The sequence below is a fragment of the Homalodisca vitripennis genome, chromosome 5 (assembly GCF_021130785.1).
Source record: "Homalodisca vitripennis isolate AUS2020 chromosome 5, UT_GWSS_2.1, whole genome shotgun sequence".
NCBI lineage: Eukaryota > Metazoa > Arthropoda > Insecta > Hemiptera > Cicadellidae > Homalodisca > Homalodisca vitripennis.
In genome coordinates this window covers 23,177,435-23,204,389 of record NC_060211.1, presented here as the reverse complement: position 1 = coordinate 23,204,389, position 26,955 = coordinate 23,177,435, and the positions used below count along the sequence as shown (strand labels likewise).

Genomic DNA, 26,955 nt, shown 5'->3' with positions numbered 1-26,955 from the left:
GATAAAGTCTCTAGACTTAAAAGTTCTTAGAAACTGTAAAATAAAATAATGGAGTTTCCAGTAACAGAGCTGTTACCTTGTATAAAAAGTTACTATTTAAGTTTGAAAACATCTGTATAAAACACCAATGCAAGTTTACAAGTCTTTAAAAAAAGTTATGTTAAATTTAAAACCAAAAACTATGTCACATTAACAAAAATCCTTCCGAAATAAAATCCTATCTTTACAACTCAACGAAAATATCAGTCCTCAAAAAACTGTTCTTTTAAAAAACAAAAAAATATTAAACTAAAAAAATATATTCCTAATAAACCAATAGGAAAACATAAGCATCACATTTTTTTTAAATCAAAATAAAAAAAATTATTTATATTTTTTTTTCAAATATTTAAAATTATTAATAATAATTTATATGATACTTTAAAATACTTTCTAAAATAATTACTCAATATCTCTGTAAACTTAAAACGTTTAAAAAGGATCTTAAAGTCACTCCAAATCTGAAAAAAACAAGAAAATAATATTGATAAGCCATTTTTATTTACTGAGTTATATAATGTCTTGAATTCGAAATGCAATTCAATAAAATAGTAACACGTACCTATAATTTGAAAAAATAATCAAAAAGAGACAGAACTGTCGCTGAAAATCTAATAGGATAAATATAAGGGGAATACTGTGGCACATTACGCTTGGAACTGGAAACTTCGAAATAAAAAAGTAAAGGAAAAAAGGGTTTCCCTACATGAAGAGGGTATATAGAAAACCTGGGGTATACGTACAATTTGGGGTATACATACAACCTGGGGTACACATACAACCTGGGGTGTACATACAACCTGGGGTAAACATACAACCTGGGGTACACATACAACCTATGGTACACATACAAAATGGGGCACACATACAACCTGGGGTCGACATACAACCTGGGGTATACATACAACCTGGGATACACATACAACCTGGGATGCACATACAACCTGGGGTACACATACAACCTGGGGTACACATACAACCTGGGGTGTACATACAACCTGGGGGTAAACATACAACCTGGGGTACACATACAACCTATGGTACACATACAACCTGGGGCACACATACAACCTGGGATACACATACAACCTGGGGTGGACATACAACCTGTGGTGGACATTAAACCTGGGCTATACATACAACCTGGGGTACACATACAACCTGGGATGTACATACAACCTGGGGGTAAACATACAACCTGGGGTCGACATACAACCTGGGGTGTACATACAACCTGGGGTAAACATACAACCTGGGGTGTACATACAACCTGGGGGTAAACATACAACCTGGGGTATACATACAACCTGGGGTACACATACAACCTGGGGTGTACATACAACCTGGGGTAAACATACAACCTGGGGTACACATACAACCTGGGGTGTACACATACAACCTGGGGTACACATACAACCTGGGGTCGACATACAACCTGGGGTATACATACAACCTGGGATACACATACAACCTGGGGTGGACATACAACCTGTGGTGGACATTAAACCTGGGCTATACATACAACCTGGGGTACACATACAACCTGGGATGTACATACAACCTGGGGGTAAACATACAACCTGGGGGTAAACATACAACCTGGGGTAAACATACAACCTGGGGTACACATACAACCTGGGGTGTACATACAACCTGGGGGTAAACATACAACCTGGGGTACACATACAACCTATGGTACACATACAACCTGGGGCACACATACAACCTGGGGTCGACATACAACCTGGGGTATACATACAACCTGGGATAATCATACAACCTGGGATAAACATACAACCTGGGGTACACATACAACCTGGGATGTACATACAACCTGGGGGTCGACATACAACCTGGGGTAAACATACAACCTGGGGTACACATACAACCTGGGGTGTACATACAACCTGGGGGTAAACATACAACCTGGGGTCGACATACAACCTGGGGTACACATACAACCTGGGATACACATACAACCTGGGGTGTACATACAACCTGGGGTAAACATACAACCTGGGGTATACATACAACCTGGGGTCGACATACAACCTGGGCTATACATACAACCTGGGGTACACATACAACCTGGGATGTACATACAACCTTGGGGTAAACATACAACCTGGGGGTAAACATACAACCTGGGGTCGACATACAACCTGGGGTACACATACAACCTGGGATACACATACAACCTGGGGTGTACATACAACCTGGGTGTAAACATACAACCTGGGGTATACATACAACCTGGGGTACACATACAACCTGGGGTGTACATACAACCTGGGGGTAACCATACAACCTGGGGTACACATACAACCTATGGTACACATACAACCTGGGGCACACATACAACCTGGGGTCGACATACAACCTGGGGTATACATACAACCTGGGATACACATACAACCTGGGATACACATACAACCTGGGGTGGACATACAACCTGTGGTGAACATTAAACCTGGGCTATACATACAACCTGGGGTACACATACAACCTGGGATGTACATACAACCTGGGGTAAACATACAACCTGGGGGTAAACATACAACCTGGGGTACACATACAACCTGGGGTGTACATACAACCTGGGGGTAAACATACAACCTGGGGTCGACATACAACCTGGGGTATACATACAACCTGGGGCACACATACAACCTGGGGTCGACATACAACCTGGGGTATACATACAACCTGGGATACACATACAACCTGGGATACACATACAACCTGGGGTGGACATACAACCTGTGGTGGACATTAAACCTGGGCTATACATACAACCTGGGGTACACATACAACCTGGGGTCGACATACAACCTGGGGGTACACATACAACCTGGGATACACATACAACCTGGGGTGTACATACAACCTGGGGGTAAACATACAACCTGGGGTATACATACAACCTGGGGTCGACATACAACCTGGGCTATACATACAACCTGGGGTACACATACAACCTGGGATGTACATACAACCTTGGGGTAAACATACAACCTGGGGGTAAACATACAACCTGGGGTCGACATACAACCTGGGGTACACATACAACCTGGGATACACATACAACCTGGGGTGTACATACAACCTGGGTGTAAACATACAACCTGGGGTATACATACAACCTGGGGTACACATACAACCTGGGGTGTACATACAACCTGGGGGTAAACATACAACCTGGGGTACACATACAACCTATGGTACACATACAACCTGGGGCACACATACAACCTGGGGTCGACATACAACCTGGGGTACACATACAACCTGGGGTACACATACAACCTGGGGTACACATACAACCTGGGGTACACATACAACCTGGGGTACACATACAACCTGGGGTGTACATACAACCTGGGGGTAAACATACAACCTGGGGTACACATACAACCTGGGGTACACATACAACCTGGGGTACACATACAACCTGGGGTACACATACAACCTGGGGTGGACATACAACCTGTGGTGGACATTAAACCTGGGCTATACATACAACCTGGGGTACACATACAACCTGGGGTGTACATACAACCTGGGGGTACACATACAACCTGGGGTACACATACAACCTGGGGTGTACATACAACCTGGGGTAAACATACAACCTGGGGTGTACATACAACCTGGGGTACACATACAACCTGGGGTATACATACAACCTGGGGTACACATACAACCTGGGGTGTACATACAACCTGGGGGTAAACATACAACCTGGGGTATACATACAACCTGGGGTACACATACAACCTGGGGTACACATACAACCTGGGGTACACATACAACCTGGGGTGTAAACATACAACCTGGGATACACATACAACCTGGGGTGGACATACAACCTGTGGTGGACATTAAACCTGGGCTATACATACAACCTGGGGTACACATACAACCTGGGATGTACATACAACCTGGGGGTAAACATACAACCTGGGGGTAAACATACAACCTGGGGTAAACATACAACCTGGGGTGTACATACAACCTGGGGTATACATACAACCTGGGGTCGACATACAACCTGGGGTACACATACAACCTGGGGTACACATACAACCTGGGGTGGACATACAACCTGGGGTGTACATACAACCTGGGGTACACATACAACCTGGGGTACACATACAACCTGGGGTACACATACAACCTGTAGTGGACATTAAACCTGGGCTGTACATACAATCTGGGGTACACATACAACCTGGGTTACATATACAACTAGATGTATTACAAATAATTAGTAACACAATTTAATTAAACATCAAACTGTACCAAGGTTTGCAGTGTTCTGGGACACGCTGTATATTTATTATAAATATAATTTAAAATTTTCATATAACATTTATATATGGCAAAATCTTTTCTGTCCTGTCACCCTTTTAAATTATTTATCACCAAAGAAAAACTTGAAAAATAGTTAACTGTTATCCATCAATTTGAGTTTCAATCGGTTATAAATGGCCGTGCCAAAAATTGTTTCCTTATAGTTACTTAGTTCCATAAAAGAAGAGTAATTTTAAATTGTGTATCAAGTTAAGTATTGGAAAGGATTAATTTTACCTCTTGTGCATAGTTGTGTATTAACAATGTCCTTTATAATTTTAACATTTTCGCTACCTGCTTAAAAATTCTAAAGCATATATAACTGCTAGTTTTAAAGTGATTATTTTGTAATTACACGTGCATTACCAAAGTATGATTGAGTAATGTAGGATAAACCCTGTACAGAATGAGGCTTACACGTGATTTACTGTTGCAGGTTACGGAAACATTAGACATATTTGAAGAATTTCGTGTAAGTAAATATATAACTATGTTTATATTTAGAAATACTGCTAGTAATTTAAAATGTAACATATATTTATAATGTTTACTGCAAAATTGTATTTGTTTATTAACATTATAATAATTATTGTCAACAGTAAAGTTTTACAGTGTTGCTAGCAAATTTAAAATATATGTGAATCCTCTGAAACACATGCTTTCAACCTTTTATTCAGCAGTATTTGAATTTAGTTAATTTATAAAGATCGATATTTATGTCAAAATAAGAGAAACAATTCAGCCGTATTATCATTTTATAATTATTTTCTAGGTCTTGTCTCCATTTGAATACTTCCCCATGTTGCGTTTGTGACCATTGTTTATTCGCGCTTAGTGCACTATAATGTTTGTTATAATAATTATTCGTTTTATGATAAATTTTGATGTAGCCAAACATACCTAAATTCATATTGTAAAACTATGTTTGACTGAAAGGAAAGTAATTAAAAACTGAATTAAAAATTAAAGTAAATTCAAACTTTTAAAAATCAAGTTTATTGTAACTAAAATTCTTTCAAAATTTATAAAATAAAAAAACATTTTCCAAATAATTAGATTAAACTTTTAAAATACTGCTGTACATGCTATCCACATAAGAGTGATATTGTTTAATTTTAAGGCATGAAACATGTAATATCTAATTGTGGGTTGAAATAGGCAAATCAAACAAAGACAATATACAATTTTATTGCACTGTAAAAGTTTGAAATATAATAATGAAAATTTAAATTCACCCACTTCGGGTAAGTATTGAAATTTTAACGCATCGTCCAGAAAATAAGGTTTTTGTATTATTTACAGATTTTTACGTAATATAAAAGGCTAAAATATTATTCATTTATTTTGTAAATATTTTCTAATTAATTTTATGATCATGGTTAAAACTACCAGATTAAGATAAAAGTAATGTAAAAGTATATTCAATTACTTAATACTCTTATATTAAATGTCTGTTATAATGGCAATTTTAATGGTTCTTTACCTGAACCAACCAGTGTATAGTTTAGCTATTTACAACGTTGTTTATTTATTTTAACCATTATACATTTGCTCATGTCGGCGTCTTGCGTAATTGGTAGTGGATGTCTGTTATATTATATGCTTGTTGTGTTTCCAGCCGCCACCCGCAGAAGAACTTGACCCCTGCTGGACTGCCCCAGATCAGCGGGAGAAGGCTCCCTCTGGAAGTTTCGTAAGTTCTCAGCCAATAGAATATATGTGAGTAATGCAACTCGACTCCGACATCGATAGTAATGTCGATGTTGCTCATTACTCACTAAATGTACGTATTATCACGTGTTTTATCGTGTGGTAGATTATCTAATCGTTTATGCAAAAGTTAACAATATGCTGAAAATGTCCCAAAAAAAGTAAGAAAAAATGTGTTATTCAAGAAAGCCATATTTGAATAAAGATGAAATTTTCATCATTGTCCCTTTTCAGTGTTCACGAAACGTTTGGATTACATTTGTTATTTTAATCAAGAATTACTTATTTTTCAGTTATCACTAAAAAATAAATAATAAAAATGTTCAAGAAAACTTGTAAAATAAAATAAAAACACAAAATAAAGCAATGTGTTACACAGAACGAATAAATACATTTTGTTTTATAGCTGTTTCTTTACTGCAAACAAATATTCAACAAACAAAAAAACACAAAAAACACAGTATAAAGCAAGTGTTACACAGAACGAATAAATACATTTTGTTTTATAGCTGTTTCTTTACTGCCAAAAAATTCAACAAACAAAAAAAACACAATATAAAGCGTGTTACACAGAACGAATAAATACATTTTGTTTTATAGCAGTTTCTTTACTGCCAAAACATTCCACAAACAAAAAAAAAAACCCAATATAAAGCGTGTTACACAGAACGAATAAATACATTTTGTTTTATAGCAGTTTCTTTACTGCCAAAAAATTCAACAAACAAAAAAACACAATATAAAGCAAGTGTTACACAGAACGAATAAATACATTTTAAGTTTCATAGCTGTTTCTTTACTGCAAAAGAATATTCTTACTCGCAATTCCAAAATATACTAACCTATTGTTTGTCCTAAATTAAATTATATTGAGTTTAATAGAAAACCATTGGAAACGATTCGTAGTGTTTAATTTATCTTTTATGTTTTAATTCTAAGCTTTCTTAATGGATAAGTTTTTTGCCTGGTACACTTAAGCAGCACGTGAATACACTCATTTACATCCTTCCAAAACGGACGATATTCCAAAACACAAGAACATTGTAAGGCCTTTGCTACCAATTCTCATGAAAACCATAATTGAATATTCTCAAATAGAACTCCTACTGCTAATATTGCTAAAATAGGGGGATGTGTTCTGCAACACGTATAGTCAAAAAACCAAGAACCTGCACTGCTTAAGCATATAACTGTTTCTCTCGAACTCAGTAGAGGATTGTTTTTCTAACAAAGAAAGCAATTGTCAACCTTACTAACTTTGGTAGCAGTCGAAATGGATCGAAAGATATAAAAATTACTTTTTCTCAGTCTATACTCTTCCTGCCTTGATACACTTCAAGCTGACCATCGGAAATATGAATATTAGTGATATAATCGTCAGACAAGTCAATAAAGAGACTAAACATGTTCGATTTAATTGTCTGTTTATCATATTAAGCGGGTGCTGTTGATTTAACTTTTACTTACCTGGTTTTCAGACAATTAAGTGTGTCAATATAAAAAAATCTGAGAATAAATTATAATTCTTATATTTTTTGTATACTTTCTAACGATAAACTTATCCCTTGCAGAAAATTAATCTATGGAATAAAAAACCCAAGCTGCGTATTTATACCATGCAATTTGATTTTCGGCTAATGGACTGTTACAAAAAATTCGATTGGGTCTACCCGTAATGTCATACGCAAAGACGATCCAAATTTAGGGCATCTGCCTGAAGTTAGTACAAGGAGTTGTAAACAGAGTTCGCTAGTGAAGCGCTATAAGGCAACATTGTAGTTTCTAGATTACGCTATGAACTGCGTTTCAGTGAGGCTTCTATTTTTGTGCAAATGCCTCTATACAGTATATCAATAAATATGTCATTGGCGGTATATATTGGGCATTTGAGCCGATTGCTATTAATGTATCACGATATTTACTATTATTAATTTCTACGAGTAGTTTAGAATAAATAATCCAAACCATAATAACGAGCAGACTTTTCTTATTTTCCTTTTAAATCTCATTTTCAGTTCAGAGATCTGGTGCCGGAATGGGGAATGTATGGGGGAGGTGCTTTAATTCCTCCTCCCGTAAGTATCAACTAAACTTTGACGAGGTTTTATTTTATTTTTATATTATATTATTATTATTTTATATTATTGCGAAGACTAAACTATATTTCTTAGTTTTGAAAACAAGCAGATTGTAAAATAACAAATCTTTCCACGAATTGGTTAGGTTCTACTCAGCCAACGAAACTCATCTAACGCTTGAACAACAAATCAATTGAATTGGGTTACCAATAATTAATTCTGGTAACAATTGTTTCGCGCTCTACTATAGTGAATCCAAGTAAGTTCAATTCTAATTTTCATTAACGACCATTCAAAATAATTCAGTGATAGTTATTGCGTCGCTACATGGCACAATAATTACTTGCCAGTTGCAAGAACAGGAAAACATTTGGGGGGTCAAGACGATTGATATTTTCTTGTAGTGGACAGCAAGTAAGGCAAGACCAGTCAACCCGTTCTTTCCACATTTTAATCCTTCAAAAGATCTTGACCCGTTTTAATAATGAGAACGATATTCCAGCAGTAAAAGTCAGTAATACTTAATTATTTAAATAGTAATAATAGTTTGCTAAAAAGTAAAAAATGTATTTGGGCGTTCAGGACTCCTAGAACCCCCCTCGCTGGTTACATCCCTGGTTAGTTGTTGATAAAACATTGCTGACATTGTCCTGCTGCTGTTGCCTGACGAAAAATATCAATAGTTGCTGATGTACAGGTCATTCTTGAATTTAATTTTAACCCATATTATTTGATGCAAACTCAACATAAGTAAGAATCAATGATTATAGAATTATCACAAGACATTAAAGTATTTATCAAACCATTAGGATACAAAGCGCAGTTTGAAAAAAAATTAACTTTCACCATGCTCTTGCTACAACTGAAATAAAAATGGGTCATTAATGAAATTTAATTTTAGCGTAATTTCTTCAACACTGCTTTAACGTGCGGTGAAATATTTCCACTTTTCTGACAAATTGTGCATTATTTTTCGGAAAAAAGGTATATTTTTTCGACTGTGCCTTTGCCATAACATGTTGAACAGTCTAAAACATCTCTGATTTGTTTAAATATTTTCAGAGCCATAGCAGTTTATATTAATCTGCGATAAGAGTGACTATCCTGCACCGCCATACTTACGTTGGGCTGTGAGTGTTAATGTAAAACTTGTGTTACAGGTGTATCAAGATCCAAATTACCTGGTAAACTTGTGTGAACCCGAAGGCCCTCAACCACCTGTCTACGCTTTTGTGAGTATATAATTTCATTACTCAGAAGTACATGACTTTAAACCTGGGTAATAGGCTATTGATTGTTTGTTATTGACTCCTAGAGTTTCAGTTCTAAATATAAGAAATTTAATTTTTTGTTCTAGCCTGAAGGGGAACCCTTAGAGCCGACGTTACTGCCAATGCCTGTAAGTTTTCTTGGTTGTTAGAAATTTAATAATTTGTTTGTTTTATAATTTACTATAACCAGTAGTAACATCATCCATACAGTTATCCAAGAAAAATTAAATTAAATAACAAATACCTTTATTATGAGGTTAAGTTTTGGCTTAAATGTCCTCTTCCCCAATTAAACTTTGCAGCAATAAAAGAAACCCTAAAATGCTTCAAGAATGAAAGTAATTCCAAGAAAAAGACAGAATGGTATGTTTTTAAAACTTAGAATCTATATTTTTGAATAATGTTTAATCAAAAATAATTATATATGGCAAATAAAATGTTCCCCATACAATTATATTTTTATAAATGGAACATATGATTCTCTACAGTCAGTAATTCTGTGCTATACATACTGTAACGTGATCTTCTTATCTTTAAAAGTTATTATTTATGCTCGATAGAACTACTTGATAGACCTACCCCTGAATTCTGCTACAAAAGCTTACTATTCCTCTTGACATGATCGACATCTTTTTTATCTGCCCTTCTTCAGAAAAGGTATTGTAAATGTATTGTAAAAAGAATATTTTCGAGTTAAAACCGTTGCGCCACATTAAGGACCGACACAGACGTACAGTTTATGACTACGGGATTTTATTGTTGTGAACGATAGCTTATCGCGGACTTTGAGAGAGTGTAGCTCTTAACAAGTTGGTGTTTCAAATGCCAACCTCTGTGACGAACCACAAGGGTTCTCTCTGGCAGCTATGCGAATTGTTGTGTGAAAAGGTTGCCACCAGATCTGTGGCAGTTTTGTTGGGTGAAGTAGTGTATTCCATCGAACAATCATTCCACTAGGAGTCTTTGAGTTGGGTGTATTGAAATAGGCCAGTATTTATGGTCGTTTTTGTCGCAGTCAATGGAAAATTATCTATGCAAGAACTCTAATGTTTCTTTAAACTAAATTTTGAAAATGAGCAATTTTAATATTTTACCCTTACGCTTCTTTAGTTTTATGGCATGGTTAAAAATTAAAACATCATGCTAAGCAGGTTTTAAATAAGCATTTTTAAATACACCCATAAGAATGCCACATGAGATGCTTACCCAGTTGAGTTGGTCATAATAACAAGTTTAAAATGTTCTTTCTCTTTCGTTTTCAGTGTCCACCACAAAGGCCACCCTCCCCTCGACCTGCCTCTCCACCCCCGGCACAGGTATCGTGTTTTAAAGTAATGTACTTACTTTTAATTTAGTACGTTCGTGAACAAAATTAAGCAGTGTAATTTAGTAAACAACGTGAAATGAGTTTTCTTTTTGAACATAATGCAATTAATACTTTAAAAAACTGCCCCTATTTTCTCATTTGGCGGTCATTTTCATTTCTTTTTCTTTTTAATGAAATTATTATTATTTGAAAGAAAAGTAATTTCAATTTCTTTATGTTTGCCACTATATATGTATAACAGATATTAGAGCTCAAATATTTGAGTTTCCTGATATTGGTAATAATCCACCATGGCAGTAGGAACATTTTTATTCAACTGCTGCCGAAAACAGGGATAAATAACATTAAACATGAAATTGTTAGTTTCAATCGATCTCAGAAAAGATTTGGTTGCAATAATCGCTTTTACTTCTAAGCCTTGTTTTGAAAAAGATTTGACGCAGAAAGTTGTTTCATTGGCGTATCGAACCATGAAATCTTGGTTTGAAAAGTTCAACTTATTTATATATAGATTAAAAAGTACTAGACCCAAAATCGTCCCCTTCAGGACTCACAGAGTCATTTAACTTAATTTGACACAACACGAATAAAGCTATATATAATAAAGCTGAACATATGCGAGAAATTAATAAAAATTGTCTGAACTATGAATGTTTAACAATGCTAGGTACAATGAAATTTCAGGTGCAAGTACCCGTAGAAGAGCCACCTCCTCAACCAGTATGTCCTCCTCGACAGATGTCACGCAGAAACCAACAGTTTCAGAGCAGCTGGTCTTTTGGAGATCTAGCAGCACCAGCTGAGGTTTGATGAGCACTACTGTTATGACTTAAATCTTTAAGTTCTTTAACCGTAGAACTGGCAAAGTAATTTACAACTCATTTATTCCCGCCGTGAGCACGTACCTATGCATATAACAGTTTGAGTGTTATTTTAGTACGAGTATAAATGGGTTTTAACTCTTCAAAGCTATTTTATCACCGATTCCGTCAACTTCCACCCAAGACAACCACCCATAATTAAGGTAGACCCTTCCACTGACTTTACCACAGACCAGTAAGTGATTCTTTAAGTGTACACCAGACCGCAAAAATCCCAATGTCAGGCGCGGGAATCGAACCCGCGACACCGAGGCTTACTCCTTCGTCCGAGAGTAGTGCCTTAGACCTCACGTCTATCATAACTAATGTCTTTAAAGTGTCGATAGCTCGCTTAGGACACAGCTGTTCGTTTCAAGTGGATTGAATGCCAGCTCTAGGGTTAATTACATTTTTCACCAGTGAGGACCTGTTTAACGCAGACAGAAGGAATCAGACAATATAAACAATAATTAAAGTCTACAGGTTATAGTGTTCATGAAGTGATGTACAGATTAAAAATTTTTAAATGTAATGACATAGTGTACAAAAAAATTAACATGATAAATACGGTCTTTTTCATTTTTGTAGATTTTGTAGACGACGGATTTTTTTCGTAATGATCAGACAATTATAGAACGTACCAGTTACTACGTAAAAAGACATTTATTAGTTTTAACTATAATAGTTGTATTATATTTGTAAAATTGTATTGTATTATATTGTATTGTAAAAATATATTAAGGATATATATACGTTACTTTTAAAATAATGATTTTAAACTATGACTGTCACCTTTGGTGAGCCTAAGAGTATTATACTGTATTTGTAATACAGAGTTAAATGTAGAAGCTAGCAAAGAATTCTTCATTCAAGTATAATTCACTTTATCACTCTTTTAAGATATAACTTAAATGTGAAAAATTTGGACATAGAATTTTAGTTGGTTGGAATTGTTGCACTAAAATGTAATTTGGGGAGGAAGATAGGTTTGACGAGTCATCTAAAAAGTATGTCTGTTTTTTAAGTGATATGTTGCCAAATAAGAATCGTGTGCCAACAAAATTTTTGTGTACATCAATGTTTATGGGCGCAATCAATCGAAAAAGATCATGCAGAGCACAATATCCCCTATGAAAGGAATAAATCATTAGCAATATGTGTTTTAGATGAATTTAAGCATGTTAAACTGAAAAATATTACAGAATAATTTATGTAATGTTTAACCTTTTGTATAATCCTCCAATTCTAATTCCTATCAAAACTAGCGTAGCTAACAATCGATCGATTGCTTAGGGATAAATGCTCTTCCGACGTTATGAAAGCTAATTAGTGTTATCATAAATGTGAATTGGTAATCAGACAATCACATAGCAAGACTTGATAACTATGTGGTATCAACAAACATAAATAGTAGTTTCATCGTAGTGTTTATTAATGTTACTTACCTTTGTGAAGAACCAGACTTACTAGTCAATCATGTAACAAACAAACAGATTGGGAGTGCGGATGGCCGAGCGGTCTAAATCGTCGAGTCTGAGTTAGAGATGTCGCAGGTTCGAATCCAGTCAGTTACGTAACACTTTTTGTCAGTACTATCGATCTTGTACTGTATCGATTCTCCCTCTTATTCTGTTTGATCAGATCCTCGCACAGGCCAGTGGCCCATGAGGACGGGCAGAATAAAGCCTAGTCCACACTGGCAGATTTGTGTGCGTATACATTGAATGCAGACTGTACCTTTTTGTATCCGGTGATGTTTGGAGACAGTCCGCAGACAAACCGCATACAATCAACAGACAGTCTTCATACAATCTGAAAACAGTCTGTATACAGTCTGCAGATAGTTTACATACAGTCTGCATACAATTTGAATACAAAAACTGTATTTTGGGAGACAAAATACAATGTTTCTTGTTTTCCAACCAAATGGAAGACACGCATACAAATCTGCGGTATCTTGTCTTAAGTCTGCAAGTGTAGATAAGTCGTGATACAAGAGATCCGGGCCCGGGTCAGTCCACACTTAGCCTTCCTCTGAGTAACATCTACTGTGCTTTGCCTTTGGTGTTGTGGGTTTTTTTAGTTGTGATTGCGTGCAATAATGACGTCGTGGACACAGGAAAAGACAATCAAACTGATAGAGGAGTTTCATTCACGACCAGCTTTATGGGATGTATCGGTCCCAGAATATAAAAACCGGAACAAAAAGGGGGACGCGTTAAAAGACGTTGCCGAGGTGTTAGCTTTTGATATTGGTGAAGTTGACAAAACAATTAAAAATTTGAAAATGCAGTTTCGTCGTGGGCACAAATCCTTATGTGCCAGAAAAAAAGTGGTAGTTCACCAAAGAAGGTAGGGTGGTTTGGATATGAAATGCAGACAGTATCCATACAGTCTGCAAACAGTCTACATACAGTATGCAGACTGTCTGCATACAGTCTGCGAACATTGTATATCAGTGTGAACTAGGCTTAAGGCTTCAAAGGGGATCGAATTCTCCTTAAAAAACAAAAAAAAAAAAAAAAAAAAAAACAAAAAAAAAAAAAAGAACTTTACATTAATAGTAGAAAATTAAATGACATAAAATGTTGTTTTATTAATGTACAAAAATAATTTTTTACTTATTAAATCCAATTTTAATAAAACCAACGGTTTTTATAATTCCCTTTTTGTTTCTATAAATCATTAATGAAATAAGTAGTTTTAATTGATTCTTTAGGAGCCCCCGCCGCGGGTTACGGGCCGCCCAGGCGCAAGACCAGCAGCTCAAGCGGTAAGGATACATTTTATTTATATCTCATATATACTTTTAGAAATATCATTATAATATTTGTTAAGCATGCAATTGAAAAATGTTATTTCTACGAGTATGTAGTAAATGACGCAATTGCCTTTATGACTGTAATTTAGGAGGTAGAAGAAAATTGCGGCCTTAGTAAGTGCCTTAAAGTTCAACTACCGATTCGTTATGGTGTATTAAAGAACAGTTTGTTTATCTGCATAGAATGAATTTCTTTTCTACTAAAAAGATAAGATAATTCACACAGTTCACGTAAATAAAAGGAACAGTTTTGTATATCTGCTGCTGTATAGTTATTTGGGACAAATCAGTGAAAAAAATGAGTGAATTTCTTTTCTATACCCAATTCACTTAAAAAAAGATAAGATAATTCACACAGTTCACGTAAATAAAAGGAACAGTTTGTATATCTGCTGCTGCAAAATACAGATCACCGATATATTACATGTTAACAAATCAGTGAAAAAAATGAGTGAATTTCTTTTCTATACCCAATTCACTTAAAAAAAGATAAGATAATTCACACAGTTCACGTAAATAAAAGGAACAGTTTGTATATCTGCTGCTGTAAAATACACATCACCAATATATTACCCATGTTATTTGGGACAAATCAGTGAAAAAAATGAGTGAATTTCTTTTCTATACCCAATTAAAAAAGATAAGATAATTCACACAGTTCACGTAAATAAAAGGAACAGTTTGTATATCTGCTGCTGTAAAATACACATCACCAATATATTACCCATGTTATTTGGGACAAATCAGTGAAAAAAATGAGTGAATTTCTTTTCTATACCCAATTCACTTAAAAAATATAAGATAATTCACACAGTTCACGTAAATAAAAGGAACAGTTTGTATATCTGCTGCTGTAAAATACACATCACCGATATATTACCCATGTTATTTGGGACAAATCAGTGAAAACAAATGAATGCAATTTCTTTTCTATACCCAATTCACTTAAAAAAAGATAAGATAATTCACACAGTTCACGTAAATAAAAGGAACAGTTTGTATATCTGCTGCTGTAAAATACACATCACCGATATATTACCCATGTTATTTGGGACAAATCAGTGAAAAAAATGAGTGCAATTTCTTTTCTATACCCAATTCACTTAAAAAAAGATAAGATAATTCACACAGTTCACGTAAATAAAAGGAACAGTTTGTATATCTGCTGCTGTAAAATACACATCACCAATATATTACCCATGTTATTTGGGACAAATCAGTGAAAAAAATGAGTGCAATTTCTTTTCTATACCCAATTCACTTAAAAAATATAAGATAATTCACACAGTTCACGTAAATAAAAGGAACAGTTTGTATATCTGCTGCTGTAAAATACACATCACCAATATATTACCCATGTTATTTGGGACAAATCAGTGAAAACAAATGAGTGAATTTCTTTTCTATACCCAATTCACTTAAAAAATATAAGATAATTCACACAGTTCACGTAAATAAAAGGAACAGTTTGTATATCTGCTGCTGCAAAATACACATCACCAATATATTACCCATGTTATTTGGGACAAATCAGTGAAAACAAATGAATGAATTTCTTTTCTATACCCAATTCACTTAAAAAAGATAAGATAATTCACACAATTCACGTAAATAAACACTATTAAGAGACAATACATAGAAATTATGCACTCACCGCTTGCGAACCATAAAAGAGAGTTTGCTAATATTTATAAAACGATACATCAGATAACGAGAGGTATCAATATGTGACCATTTGGTAGCATCATCATTATTTTATAGTAATTAAAAAAGTTTTTGATATCTTATACTTGTCTAACGCAAATCGAGAGCCTGTTGAAATGCCGATGTAAAGCATTCAAAAATAAAATATATTAAAAAGTATTTAAGATAAAACTATATAAATTTGAAATTATTAAAAGTAAATATTTTTAGAAGTTTACTATAAATGATGCTTAAATGATTGAATAATTGGTAAGAAGAATATTCTCTATGGCATATTTTATAGCCGTTAAGTAAACAGTTCGAGTTGTCAGATTTTGGATCTGAGTTAGTGTTTATCAGTACTGTCGATATTTTCTCCCTTATTATGTTTGATAAGATCCTCGCACAGACTAGTATCCCCTGAGGACGTGGCAGAATGAGGCTAAAAGGGGATCTTCTTAAAACAAATAAAGCTAAACCCTCATAGCTACGCCTAAGTTAACTGCACAAGATGTTTTTGACAAACACAAAATAAAAAAAAACTTTCAGTAAGTAATATTTGGATAGGTTGCAAATCTGTGATCGAAGTTTTACTAGGCAGATTGTTTTCAGTTTCTGACAGTCAGTTACGTTTTTAAAGTTTCCAGATCCCTTTGTACTTTGCTAGAAAAACAAATTGGAGTATTTTACAACCAGATTAGTTAATTTACATGCTATTTGGTGTGTTATAACATTCAACCGGTTTGCAAATTCTAAAATTAAGGAAATGAATTGCAGTGTCCACCACCTCCAGATCCTCGCTCCCGCCATGGACGCCAACAACCAGCCAGACAACAAGACCCAACCGACCTGGTTGATTGGAATACGGTAAGACCACGTGTTCCTTGTAGTTAAATGTAGTTAATTCCAGTAAATATATCATCAATATGCTTAATTTTTCAGTTGAAATAACACAATATTTCTCAAAATAATTAAATTGAAAGTAAATTTCACAGTTTACTTTAAATTTATTTACTTATGTTTTATATATTTGTGTCTTGTAAAGGGTCTACACCATGTGTTTGGACTGCACGATTGGACGGTAGCATGTCAACAAAATTCAAGCAAGAAACTAAATTGTGTCTTGTAAAGGATCTACATCATGTGTTTGGACTGCACGATTGGAAGACAGCATGTCAACAAAATCAAACAAAACTCCTAGCTCCTACGCTATGTGATTGGACTGTAAGATTGAACTGCACGATGGCACTAGTGCGTTGCTAGGCATGGGTTTACACTATTCACGCTACATAACTCCTATGTTGTTGTTGCTGATGAAAAATCACACAATTTTGAGTTTATATTGAGCATATGTACGGCCTGTGTGATAAACTAATCGATATCACTTAATGCAGTACAGTTTTGTGCACAACGTTGTTATGTTGTAATTGAAATAATTTTGGTCATAGTTCTATAATAATCAAAAGATACTATATATATATATATATATATATATATATATATATATATATATATATATATATATATATATATATATATAGATAGTATCTTTTGATTATTGCTTGATTTCCATATTGCGTTTGTAGAGCATCCGTCTGGACTAGTAGCCTACCACAGTACCTTCACCCGGATGCACCACCGGTTAGTTCAATCAACAATTGTGTTTCATGCTACTAACAAAATTGCTTAATTTCCAGGAATTGCCAGCGTTTGTAGAGCACCCATGTGGACTAGTAGCCTACCACAGTACCTTCACCCGGATGCACCACCGGTTAGTTCAATCAACAATTGTGTTTCATGCTACTAACGAAAATTGCTTAATTTCCAGGAATTGCCAGCGTTTGTAGAGCACCCATGTGGACTAGTACCACGGTACCTTCACCCGGATGCACCACCGATTAGTTCAATCAACAATTGTGTTTCATGCTACTAACGATGCTTGATTTCCAGGAATTGCCATTGATTGTAGAGCACCCTTGTGAACTAGTACCACGGTACCTTCACCCGGATGCACCACCGATTAGTTCAATCACAACAGTTGTGTTTCATGCTACTAACAACATTGCTTGATTTCCAGGAATTGCCATCGATTGTAGAGCACCCTTGTGAACTAGTACCACAGTACCTTCACCCGGATGCACCACCGATTAGTTCAATCACAACAGTTGTGTTTCATGCTACTAACAACATTGCTTGATTTCCAGGAATTGCCATCGATTGTAGAGCACCCTTGTGAACTAGTACCACAGTACCTTCACCCGGATGCACCACCGATTAGTTCAATAACAACACTTGTATTTCATGCTACTAACAACATTGCTTTATTTCCAGGAATTGCCATCGATTGTAGAGCACCCTTGTGAACTAGTACCACAGTACCTTCACCCGGATGCACCACCGGTTAGTTCAATCAACAATTGTGTTTCATGCTATTAACAACATAAAGAGTAACGTTATATACTTTTATAGTATCAGGTAAATCTTAATTAGGAAACCTTATTTATTATTTTTGAATGTGCATTTGATTGATTCTTAAATACATTCAAAATTATAATAATGTTTAATAAGATAGATACAAACTTTACTAACTTTGTTTTAGTCCAGAGTATTATAATGATTTTATTCAAAATACTCTATTAGTTGTTTATTGCTTGAAGCTCCACATAATTAACCTTTGCAAAATATTATTGTAATATTTGGCTAAATTTAGTTTTATTATACTTTATTGATGCAAAGTGTATAACATTTATTAACTTATTAATTTATATTATAGTTTATGTTTACAGTACCAAACGTTAACTGTTGTTGTATATTATATAAATGAAAGACAAAATTCATCAGGGTTTCAATTTTATTTATGTTGTATATTTATAAACGCTTATAAAAAGGAATTATGTGGTTGTATTATAACAAAAGTTGTTTATTGACCAAGAGTGGCTTAATTGTTCATCGCCTCTGCGTGCAATTATACGGCGAAGATTGAAAAAAATATTTTTTTTTAGTTTTTCAGAAATAGAACATTTAAAAATGGAATTAAATTAAATTAGTACAGTTATTAGTGTAATGTAAACTAGAATTTAGCTCAAAGTGAAGAAACAGTTTTCACAATACCAAAATACTGTAAAATTATTTATTTTCATTAATTTACTATTCATGTTATAAATTAATTTATTAATTATTTATGTTATATTTTATTTTCAGCAACAACAGCAGCAAACAGTTGTCAGAGACCGCTTCGGGCGTCCGCAATACCAGAGACCTGTTCAAGTCCCGGACATGATGCAAATGGAGGACGTTCAAGCAGCAGCAGAACAGGTATATAACCAATGACACTAATAAATGTACAGGAAGATTTTATATTATAGATAAACCGTTCGCAAAGAAACCTGCGCAGAAGAAAATATCTTTGCAGCCACGCGCAGGAGGGACCCCCTCCAATGGTGGGGATGTGACAAGCATCTCTTCGTCTCTGTTTTATCAGCTGTGTGGATCGTGTATCACTCGCGCCATTTTGTTTGCAGCTACTCACCTATTCTAAAAGTACATTGTATTTTTCTGAGTAGGCCTATAGGCCTACAAGCGTACTATATTAGTTGAACAGACTAATATAGCCATAGGCGTATCCAGGGAGCTTGCATTTTGGTGTGAGGTTAGCCGCTAAGTGGCAGTGGTCAGGTCAGGGGATAGAGTGAGCGGGCGAGTGCCGAGCAGTGGTGGGGATACTGGTAGAGGGCGGCATCACAGCGGTGGAGGGGTATTTTACTCCACACTACGTAAACTAAAATCGCCCAGTGTCTTTTTGTAAGTGGTTTACATATTATAGGAGCTGTAAAGAATGTAGAAGTATCCTTGCTCTTAAGATTTCTGTGTGTGTCTCGTTGTTTAAAACTTGGAACACTTGGCTATTTTTTAAAATTTTTTCAAATGTAAGTGACTCGGCAATTAACTATCATTATTTATTAACGCAGTTTTTAATTTTTTAACAGGCCGCTGCGACTGGAGGTGGTGCTGCACCTGTCTGTCCGCCGACTGGAGGACAAGTACGTAAACAATAAGTAAATAAAACAATTATAAATAATAAGTTTAATATCTTTCCCAACGTAATTAGAGAATGCCACCTTAACCATATCCTATGAGTTGGAAAACCAACATTTGAATCATATACCCTATTTATTTAAAATTGCGAAATTGTTGGTTCGGTGTGTACCATATACCGAAGCGACTGTATTAGGTTAACTTGGGTGCTCTAGAACTATTATTTTCTCTCTTATCTGCCACACGTAATTCGTTGTAAATGAAATGTATCAATTTTCAGGCAGCTCGTCGCAACCTGATGAAAACAAGTATAAATTGGGGTGATGCACAAGAAGAGGTAAGACTTATGTTATATAAACTATTTTTACTAATGAAATATAAACGAGATACTAATGGATAATTATTATTACAAAATATGATTCTTTTGAATAATAATTTAATGTGTTCTATATAATAATGTGTTCTTTATACTTATTCTTTTTCTAGTCTTATCTTCTTTTTGTTCTTAGGCATAGCATTTAAAATGTATTTAGATCAAATGCTAGTTGGTCCCATTGTAGTTAATAGCATTTATATACCTACATATCAGTATTGTTCTTGGGTTGGTTGAAGTCAATTGTTGTTAGAGATTATTTATTGATTGTTGCTTAGTTTATACTCTTTGTTGTTACTATTTGTGTATTTAAAATAATTATTTGTTGGAAATTATTTATATACATCTTGAAGCTATCTAGTAAATATTGTTGATAACTTATGTTGTAATTTGTACTTTTGTATGTACTAGTTGCTTGTTTGTACATTTGTGTAAATGGCACTGACCGTTGATAAATAAATAAATAAATGTGGAACAAATTAAAAATGTAAAATATTATCCAACTACTTGTATATTAAGTTACCAGATATTCAGTACCCCAAATTATCCAGAATGTTTAAATATTCAAGTTACTGATCCAACACACTATTTTAGCCTTTTTAGGATTCTAAAATAACAGATATTGTGAATTAAGCTTTTTGGGTTATATGCTTTTGTATCTGAAGCTTAATGAAATATTCTTTAATCAGCCATCTCGAGATTATACAGATGTATAGCCTATCATCTACAATATACATATATACCATTCAACTCTTTGACTGCGCCAAATAAAATGTAGGTTGAATTATTACATGGTTTTTATACTCGTATTAAATTCACGAGACCAAGCCGTGATTAGTTATTGAGACCGAAGTCTTTTGTCTTTATTTTGGGTGTAATTTAGAACAGATTTAATTGTAGGACTTAAAGTAATTAAACTAAATTTAAATTTTTATATGAACACATTCAATTACATAGCTCCTTCATCATTTAAAAAACTTACGCCAAACAACAAAAATATTAAACACGTAGGAATATTGGTTGCAATGTTATATTTCTTGGTTAAATCTGAACATACATGCTATAGATAATCATTTTTCAAATCCCCATGACGATGGATTACTTCAATGTGTATTTGAAAATATTATATTTTAAATCCATTAATAATGTAACGTAATAAGCAATATTTTTAGTTTATCTTAAAATAATTATATTGACGTAAATTTTCAAAACATTGAACAACATTTCTCTCATACTTTTGTTCGTGCACATATAAATATATATATATATATATATATATATATATATATATATATATATAGAAGTAGAAGATGAGTCTAAGCTTATACAAATTAAATGTATAAATAATTTAGAATTGTATTAGTCTTAAATAATAATAATGTTATGCTTAACAAAGTGGGAGAAACTTTTCATGTATTCCGTCTGACACCGCAAAAGAATACTTTTTTCTATTTATGTTATATATTAAGTGATGGAATCTCTAAACAGGTTTCGCCTTTCAAACACTATTTCCTCTTAGATTTTAAAAATTATATTACCATAAAATTAATGTTAGTGTAATTTGTTAATATGGTTGTCATATAGCATTTATTAACTTACTGTTAAAATGAAGAAAATAAATAATTTATTCATTTTGGAGCATTTTAAAACGTGAATGCCTGACGAAGATTTCATTCCGTTTAAATATATGTTTTAAGTAAAATTTATAATTGTAAATGGTTAGAGAATTATATATAAAATATATAGAGCTAGATAAATTATGACAGTTGGGCGATCAATTTTATTTCACACTAGCTTTCAGCTGAACTACAAGTTGCTGCTCCTTTCCAATGTATATAACAACAGTTTCACTATATTATAGATCATAATAATCTACTGTTAACTGGTTTTTAAAGTTTTTATAAATATAACATGAAAAGTACAATGAAATAAAAAAAAAAAATTATGAAATGAGGAATGCCTTTATTAAAGAGGCGGAGTTATGCCTGAAAAGCCCTATCTTTCAATCAATCTCGTATCATATACAGTACATTTACAATAATTGAATATAGAAACATGCAGAATGTTAACATACTTATACGTTATAACAAAGTGTAAACGAAGTTGCTTAATTTACATAAAATAACTAATGAACTGGATAATATAATTCTTAATAAAGATAAAGAAAAGAAGCTAACAATGTAACAGAGAAAATAGAAAGACCAATAACACATTCAACCGCTTCAAACACACTGTCTGACCTCACACACACACACCGCAAGCACCACCGCCGTCACCACCACAGCCCCCAGTAATAAGTCCCTGACCCTCGCCCCTAAGCACGTATGACCCTCAATACTTCCAATATCATCAGGGAGAGCGTTCCAAAGGCGAAATGCCACGGCCTGAACACTAAACGACCTATTAGAAATTGTTGATCTATGAATTGGAATTGATAGTGAAGTGGCTCCCCTACTAGTTGGTTGTTCACTAATATCAGAGATAAAATTGAATTCATCAAACAAATTGAATACTTGAGATTGATTGATTAATTGTTACTAAAACACAGTGGTTCTTTGAATAAACAAAATTAACATGAAATTTGATTCCAATGTTAGGCACGAGGACTTTTAAAAAAACACTACTATTTTAGTCCACATAATATTAGTTTTTAAATAATGCTGACTATTTTTGTTTTTTTAAGGAACCTTGTCCGCCAACTGATCGACGAAAAGCTGCACAACAACAGGTATGAAATTATTTTTTTAACCTTTATTCAATACGATGTACAATTTTGTCTATGTGTACAATTTAAAATTAAATTAATATTTCATATCGACCAGGAAAACATATTTCTTTTATGTTGCCAGTATTATGTTTTTACTATTGTATTGAAACATACTGAATGTAAGCGAATATGGTTAAATGGCAGTTTTCCTTAAGAGCCGGATGTAATGAAACGAACTTGAGTTTTAACCCATACAAACAATGCTGACTTCAAAAACTTTACGCACTTATTTTTAAATTATGTATGTAGCTCAGCAATATAATTAACTAGAATGCTCTATAAGTTTTCTTCTATATTGTAAACAAGTTTAAGTTTGTTTTATTAACAACTGATAAAAATATCTATAAGGCTTTTGGTTACCTTTTAATTATACTTTAAAATATTCGGTAATCCTACGACTAAAAATAAGAAAACAAAAGCGTGTGAAGTTTAGCTTTGTTTTTGTGATTTTTATGAATAAAAATCAACATGTCTTCCAGTACACATTAAATATGCCTTTAAATACAGTAAATATAATTATTCCATTACAAAGGGAATCTATCGTACGTATTGAGCGTAACTTGTTATACGATTTGATTCGATTTTAAAAGATTTTAATTTTCGCACTTAATAAATTGTCCATTTCCTTTGATAACCGTACTTAATACTGAAATTGTTTATTAAGTAACCGGTAAAGTCTAAGTATTAATTTGTAAGAAAAAACTGAGTGTAAAAATATCCCATATATATTTTCAGACCGTGCTACAAGATGTACGGATTATTGACTAGATCAGTAGCAACAAAGTTAATATTTATATATTTTTTATTCTATATTATTTAATTAATAAGCTGTAAAATAAGAACGACTGACTTTTTTCAGGCGCAAGCAGCGGCTGTAGCAGCCCAGGCCCAGCAAGCCGAGAGAGCCCCTCGTGGTAGAAATTTGATGCAGGCCAGCGAAGGATGGGGATTTGGAGCCCCGGTGAGATATTTCAGTAGTTATATAGAAACATAGCAACATAGATCTTAAATGTAGAATATACAGGGTGTTCACAAATTACCGTATCAAACTTCACAATTTGATTTGTCATGTCAATATAAGTAAGAAATGTCATATAAAGTATAGTCCTTCTCGCTTCGTTCACTATCCGTTAGTCTATTTGTGTTTTTAGGAAAACATTTTTAGAAAAAAATATTTAGGACAAAGTCTTTAAGCTGAATAATATTCAAATCCGACAAAATGTTCAGTCTAATTAGGATATGTTTTTAAAACAAGTGACAGATATCAACCATATGAGGTTTTAATATGGTGGCCATACATAAGTTTAAAAGTATAATAACTCGAAAACGGGGGGATTTCATAAAAAACGTACAAGTATAATGAAAACAGAAAGAGAATAGAAAAGGCTTTACTTAGGACCATCCTTCATTCAAAGTAAATAACAGCTAATGTTACCTGCTCATTGATGAATCACATGAGTTTACACAACATTTAAAAATATGCAAATAACACACTCAATTATTAAGTAGTTTAGCAACAAGTATACAAGGCTATGTGAGGTAATGTAATACCAGGAGCAAGAAAATAGCAAACAGAAATTTTGATAAAAAATATTTTTTAGATTTTAAAATTTGTTTGTAGATAAAAATCTATCCTAGATTAAAAAAAAAATGAAAATAACTTGTAAAATGTAGATTCACACCCGATACACACCCTTAGATCAGCAAAATATTATACTAATGGTTACTAGTTTGATAATAATTTATAATAATAGTTACAAACATTTTTGTTACAATAATATATATTTTCCTAAAAACAATCGATAATATTTTGGTTGCTGAATCATCAAAGTTTCTATGTGGAAAAATATTTAGTTATGAATTTACATACTTGATAGGCTTTTAAAAAAGACTACAATGTGATTGCTATAACAAAATTAATTCACGTTGCCTGAAAGGCATAAGTCTGAACTAAAAAGTAAGATATTCATTAGAAAAATGAAATAACTTAATTTCATGTGTCTGACGAAGTTAGATATTTCAGTTTTTTTTTTGTAAAAAACAACGAACGGTGGTGATTATTGAAAATAAAAAAATGAAATACACAAGGTGCAGCGATTTCTGGTCTAAGTGAAAACCTATATAAATTTCGAAAGTTGAGTAAAAATACTAGGATTAAAGAGAAACTTAAAACATTTATACCAATTATAGGAAATATTTTATTTTACCACATTTTCATTTGTTAATAACAACTACGACATTTATAATACATTCATGTTACCAACCAATAGAAACAAGTTACTATGTGTGTTTAAGAAATGTTTTTCCAACCTTTGTTTTTAGTCCTGTACATTCTAAAGTAGAATATTTCCAATAGTATTGAAGGCGAATCTTCCATTTTCAAAACATAAATAAAAAACATATTTACTATACTACATTTTGGAAATACCTCCGTCGGATAGATAAAAATAATGTATTAAATAAAATATATAATTTTTAGATTACTTTATTTTGTCGAGCAATTATTAAAATAATATTAATATTTGTTATGAACGCAGGCGTCTCCTGCTGCCGCCAGGGATAGATCTCGTAGCCCACAACGACAGGTAAGAACAGACCAGGTCAGTTAGTATGATCGTCATTTATTTATGGATTTAGGTAACAGGTTATTTGAATACCATCTACAACTCTTTCTGTGCAACAACCAGTGAAATAAGCAGGTGAAAAGAGTTTTTGAACATAACGCTATATTGTTTTTTGTGTTGTCAATTGAATCAGTTCCTGAAGTATATGTAGCCCGTTATGAGATACCTTGTTTTTTGCATACAAATGTATCTTTAACTATTAACAGTCCAGATAAATCTTTCCTTCTAAGAAAAAAATCAGGTGTAGGAAATAAAAACGTTTTAAAACAATATGAGTTATGGTTATCATATTTATGGTATATTTATGGTAAATTCTTATAGAAATTGGAAATAATTTTAAATTACTTGTACTCGTAATTATTAATTTACGGTATAACTTATATTTTCGATTTTAAGGTGTTTGAAATATTTACAAAAGCATAGCTGATACCGCAAAGAATTCAAACTTTCAAAATAATGAAACTTTTCATATCCTACTCTAATGGAAATTAAAGCAAACCATTTATTTCCTAAATATAAATATATCTTAATGCAAAAATAGTTTTCCCCCAAGAAGTCATTTGTTTTTTAGCATTAGCATTTATAGTAAGGATCAAGATTTTGACAAATATATTCTACTTAAATAAACAATAAGCTTAAATATTTACTCGAAAAACTACTTAGTAGATGTTTTATAAAAAAAACATAATGGAATAGCTTTAATTAATTTAGTAATGAAATAATGACTAATGCACTATTTATTTATTTGACTTCCAGGGAGCAGCACCGGTTTGTCCTCCTGCTGAGGTGAGTTGAAAAAAGTGATTATGGTCATAAATTTTAATACGATATAACGAGCTATTAACTGGATTAGATACCAAATTTGGCTTAACCAAAACTTTCAATATGAAAATTATTTAAGATGCACTTTATGCACTGAACAATATGTGACATGTTTATTTAAAATATCAAAAGAAAGGGGTTGCCTAACTAAATCCAACAATATGTTTAATTGTTGTTAAAACAGTAAACTGA

The 26,955-nt window shown here is 33.4% G+C and overlaps 1 protein-coding gene across 16 annotated transcripts in view; it reads left to right on the top strand.

The window, feature by feature from the left end:
• Positions 1-26,955, top strand: part of LOC124361841 (proline-rich extensin-like protein EPR1) — a 101,494-nt gene that overhangs the window by 25,676 nt on the left and 48,863 nt on the right. For all 16 annotated transcript variants that reach the window (XM_046815859.1, XM_046815861.1, XM_046815860.1 and 13 more), the window contains 17 exons: positions 4,829-4,864; positions 6,011-6,085; positions 8,118-8,177; positions 9,341-9,412; positions 9,538-9,579; positions 10,714-10,767; positions 11,463-11,582; positions 14,358-14,411; positions 16,920-17,009; positions 18,474-18,542; positions 19,344-19,457; positions 20,129-20,182; positions 20,458-20,514; positions 23,234-23,278; positions 24,177-24,278; positions 25,855-25,902; positions 26,698-26,727. In XM_046815859.1, the coding sequence (XP_046671815.1) occupies positions 4,829-4,864; positions 6,011-6,085; positions 8,118-8,177; positions 9,341-9,412; positions 9,538-9,579; positions 10,714-10,767; positions 11,463-11,582; positions 14,358-14,411; positions 16,920-17,009; positions 18,474-18,542; positions 19,344-19,457; positions 20,129-20,182; positions 20,458-20,514; positions 23,234-23,278; positions 24,177-24,278; positions 25,855-25,902; positions 26,698-26,727 (1,122 nt within the window). The remainder of the gene's footprint in view (positions 1-4,828; positions 4,865-6,010; positions 6,086-8,117; positions 8,178-9,340; positions 9,413-9,537; positions 9,580-10,713; positions 10,768-11,462; positions 11,583-14,357; positions 14,412-16,919; positions 17,010-18,473; positions 18,543-19,343; positions 19,458-20,128; positions 20,183-20,457; positions 20,515-23,233; positions 23,279-24,176; positions 24,279-25,854; positions 25,903-26,697; positions 26,728-26,955) is intronic.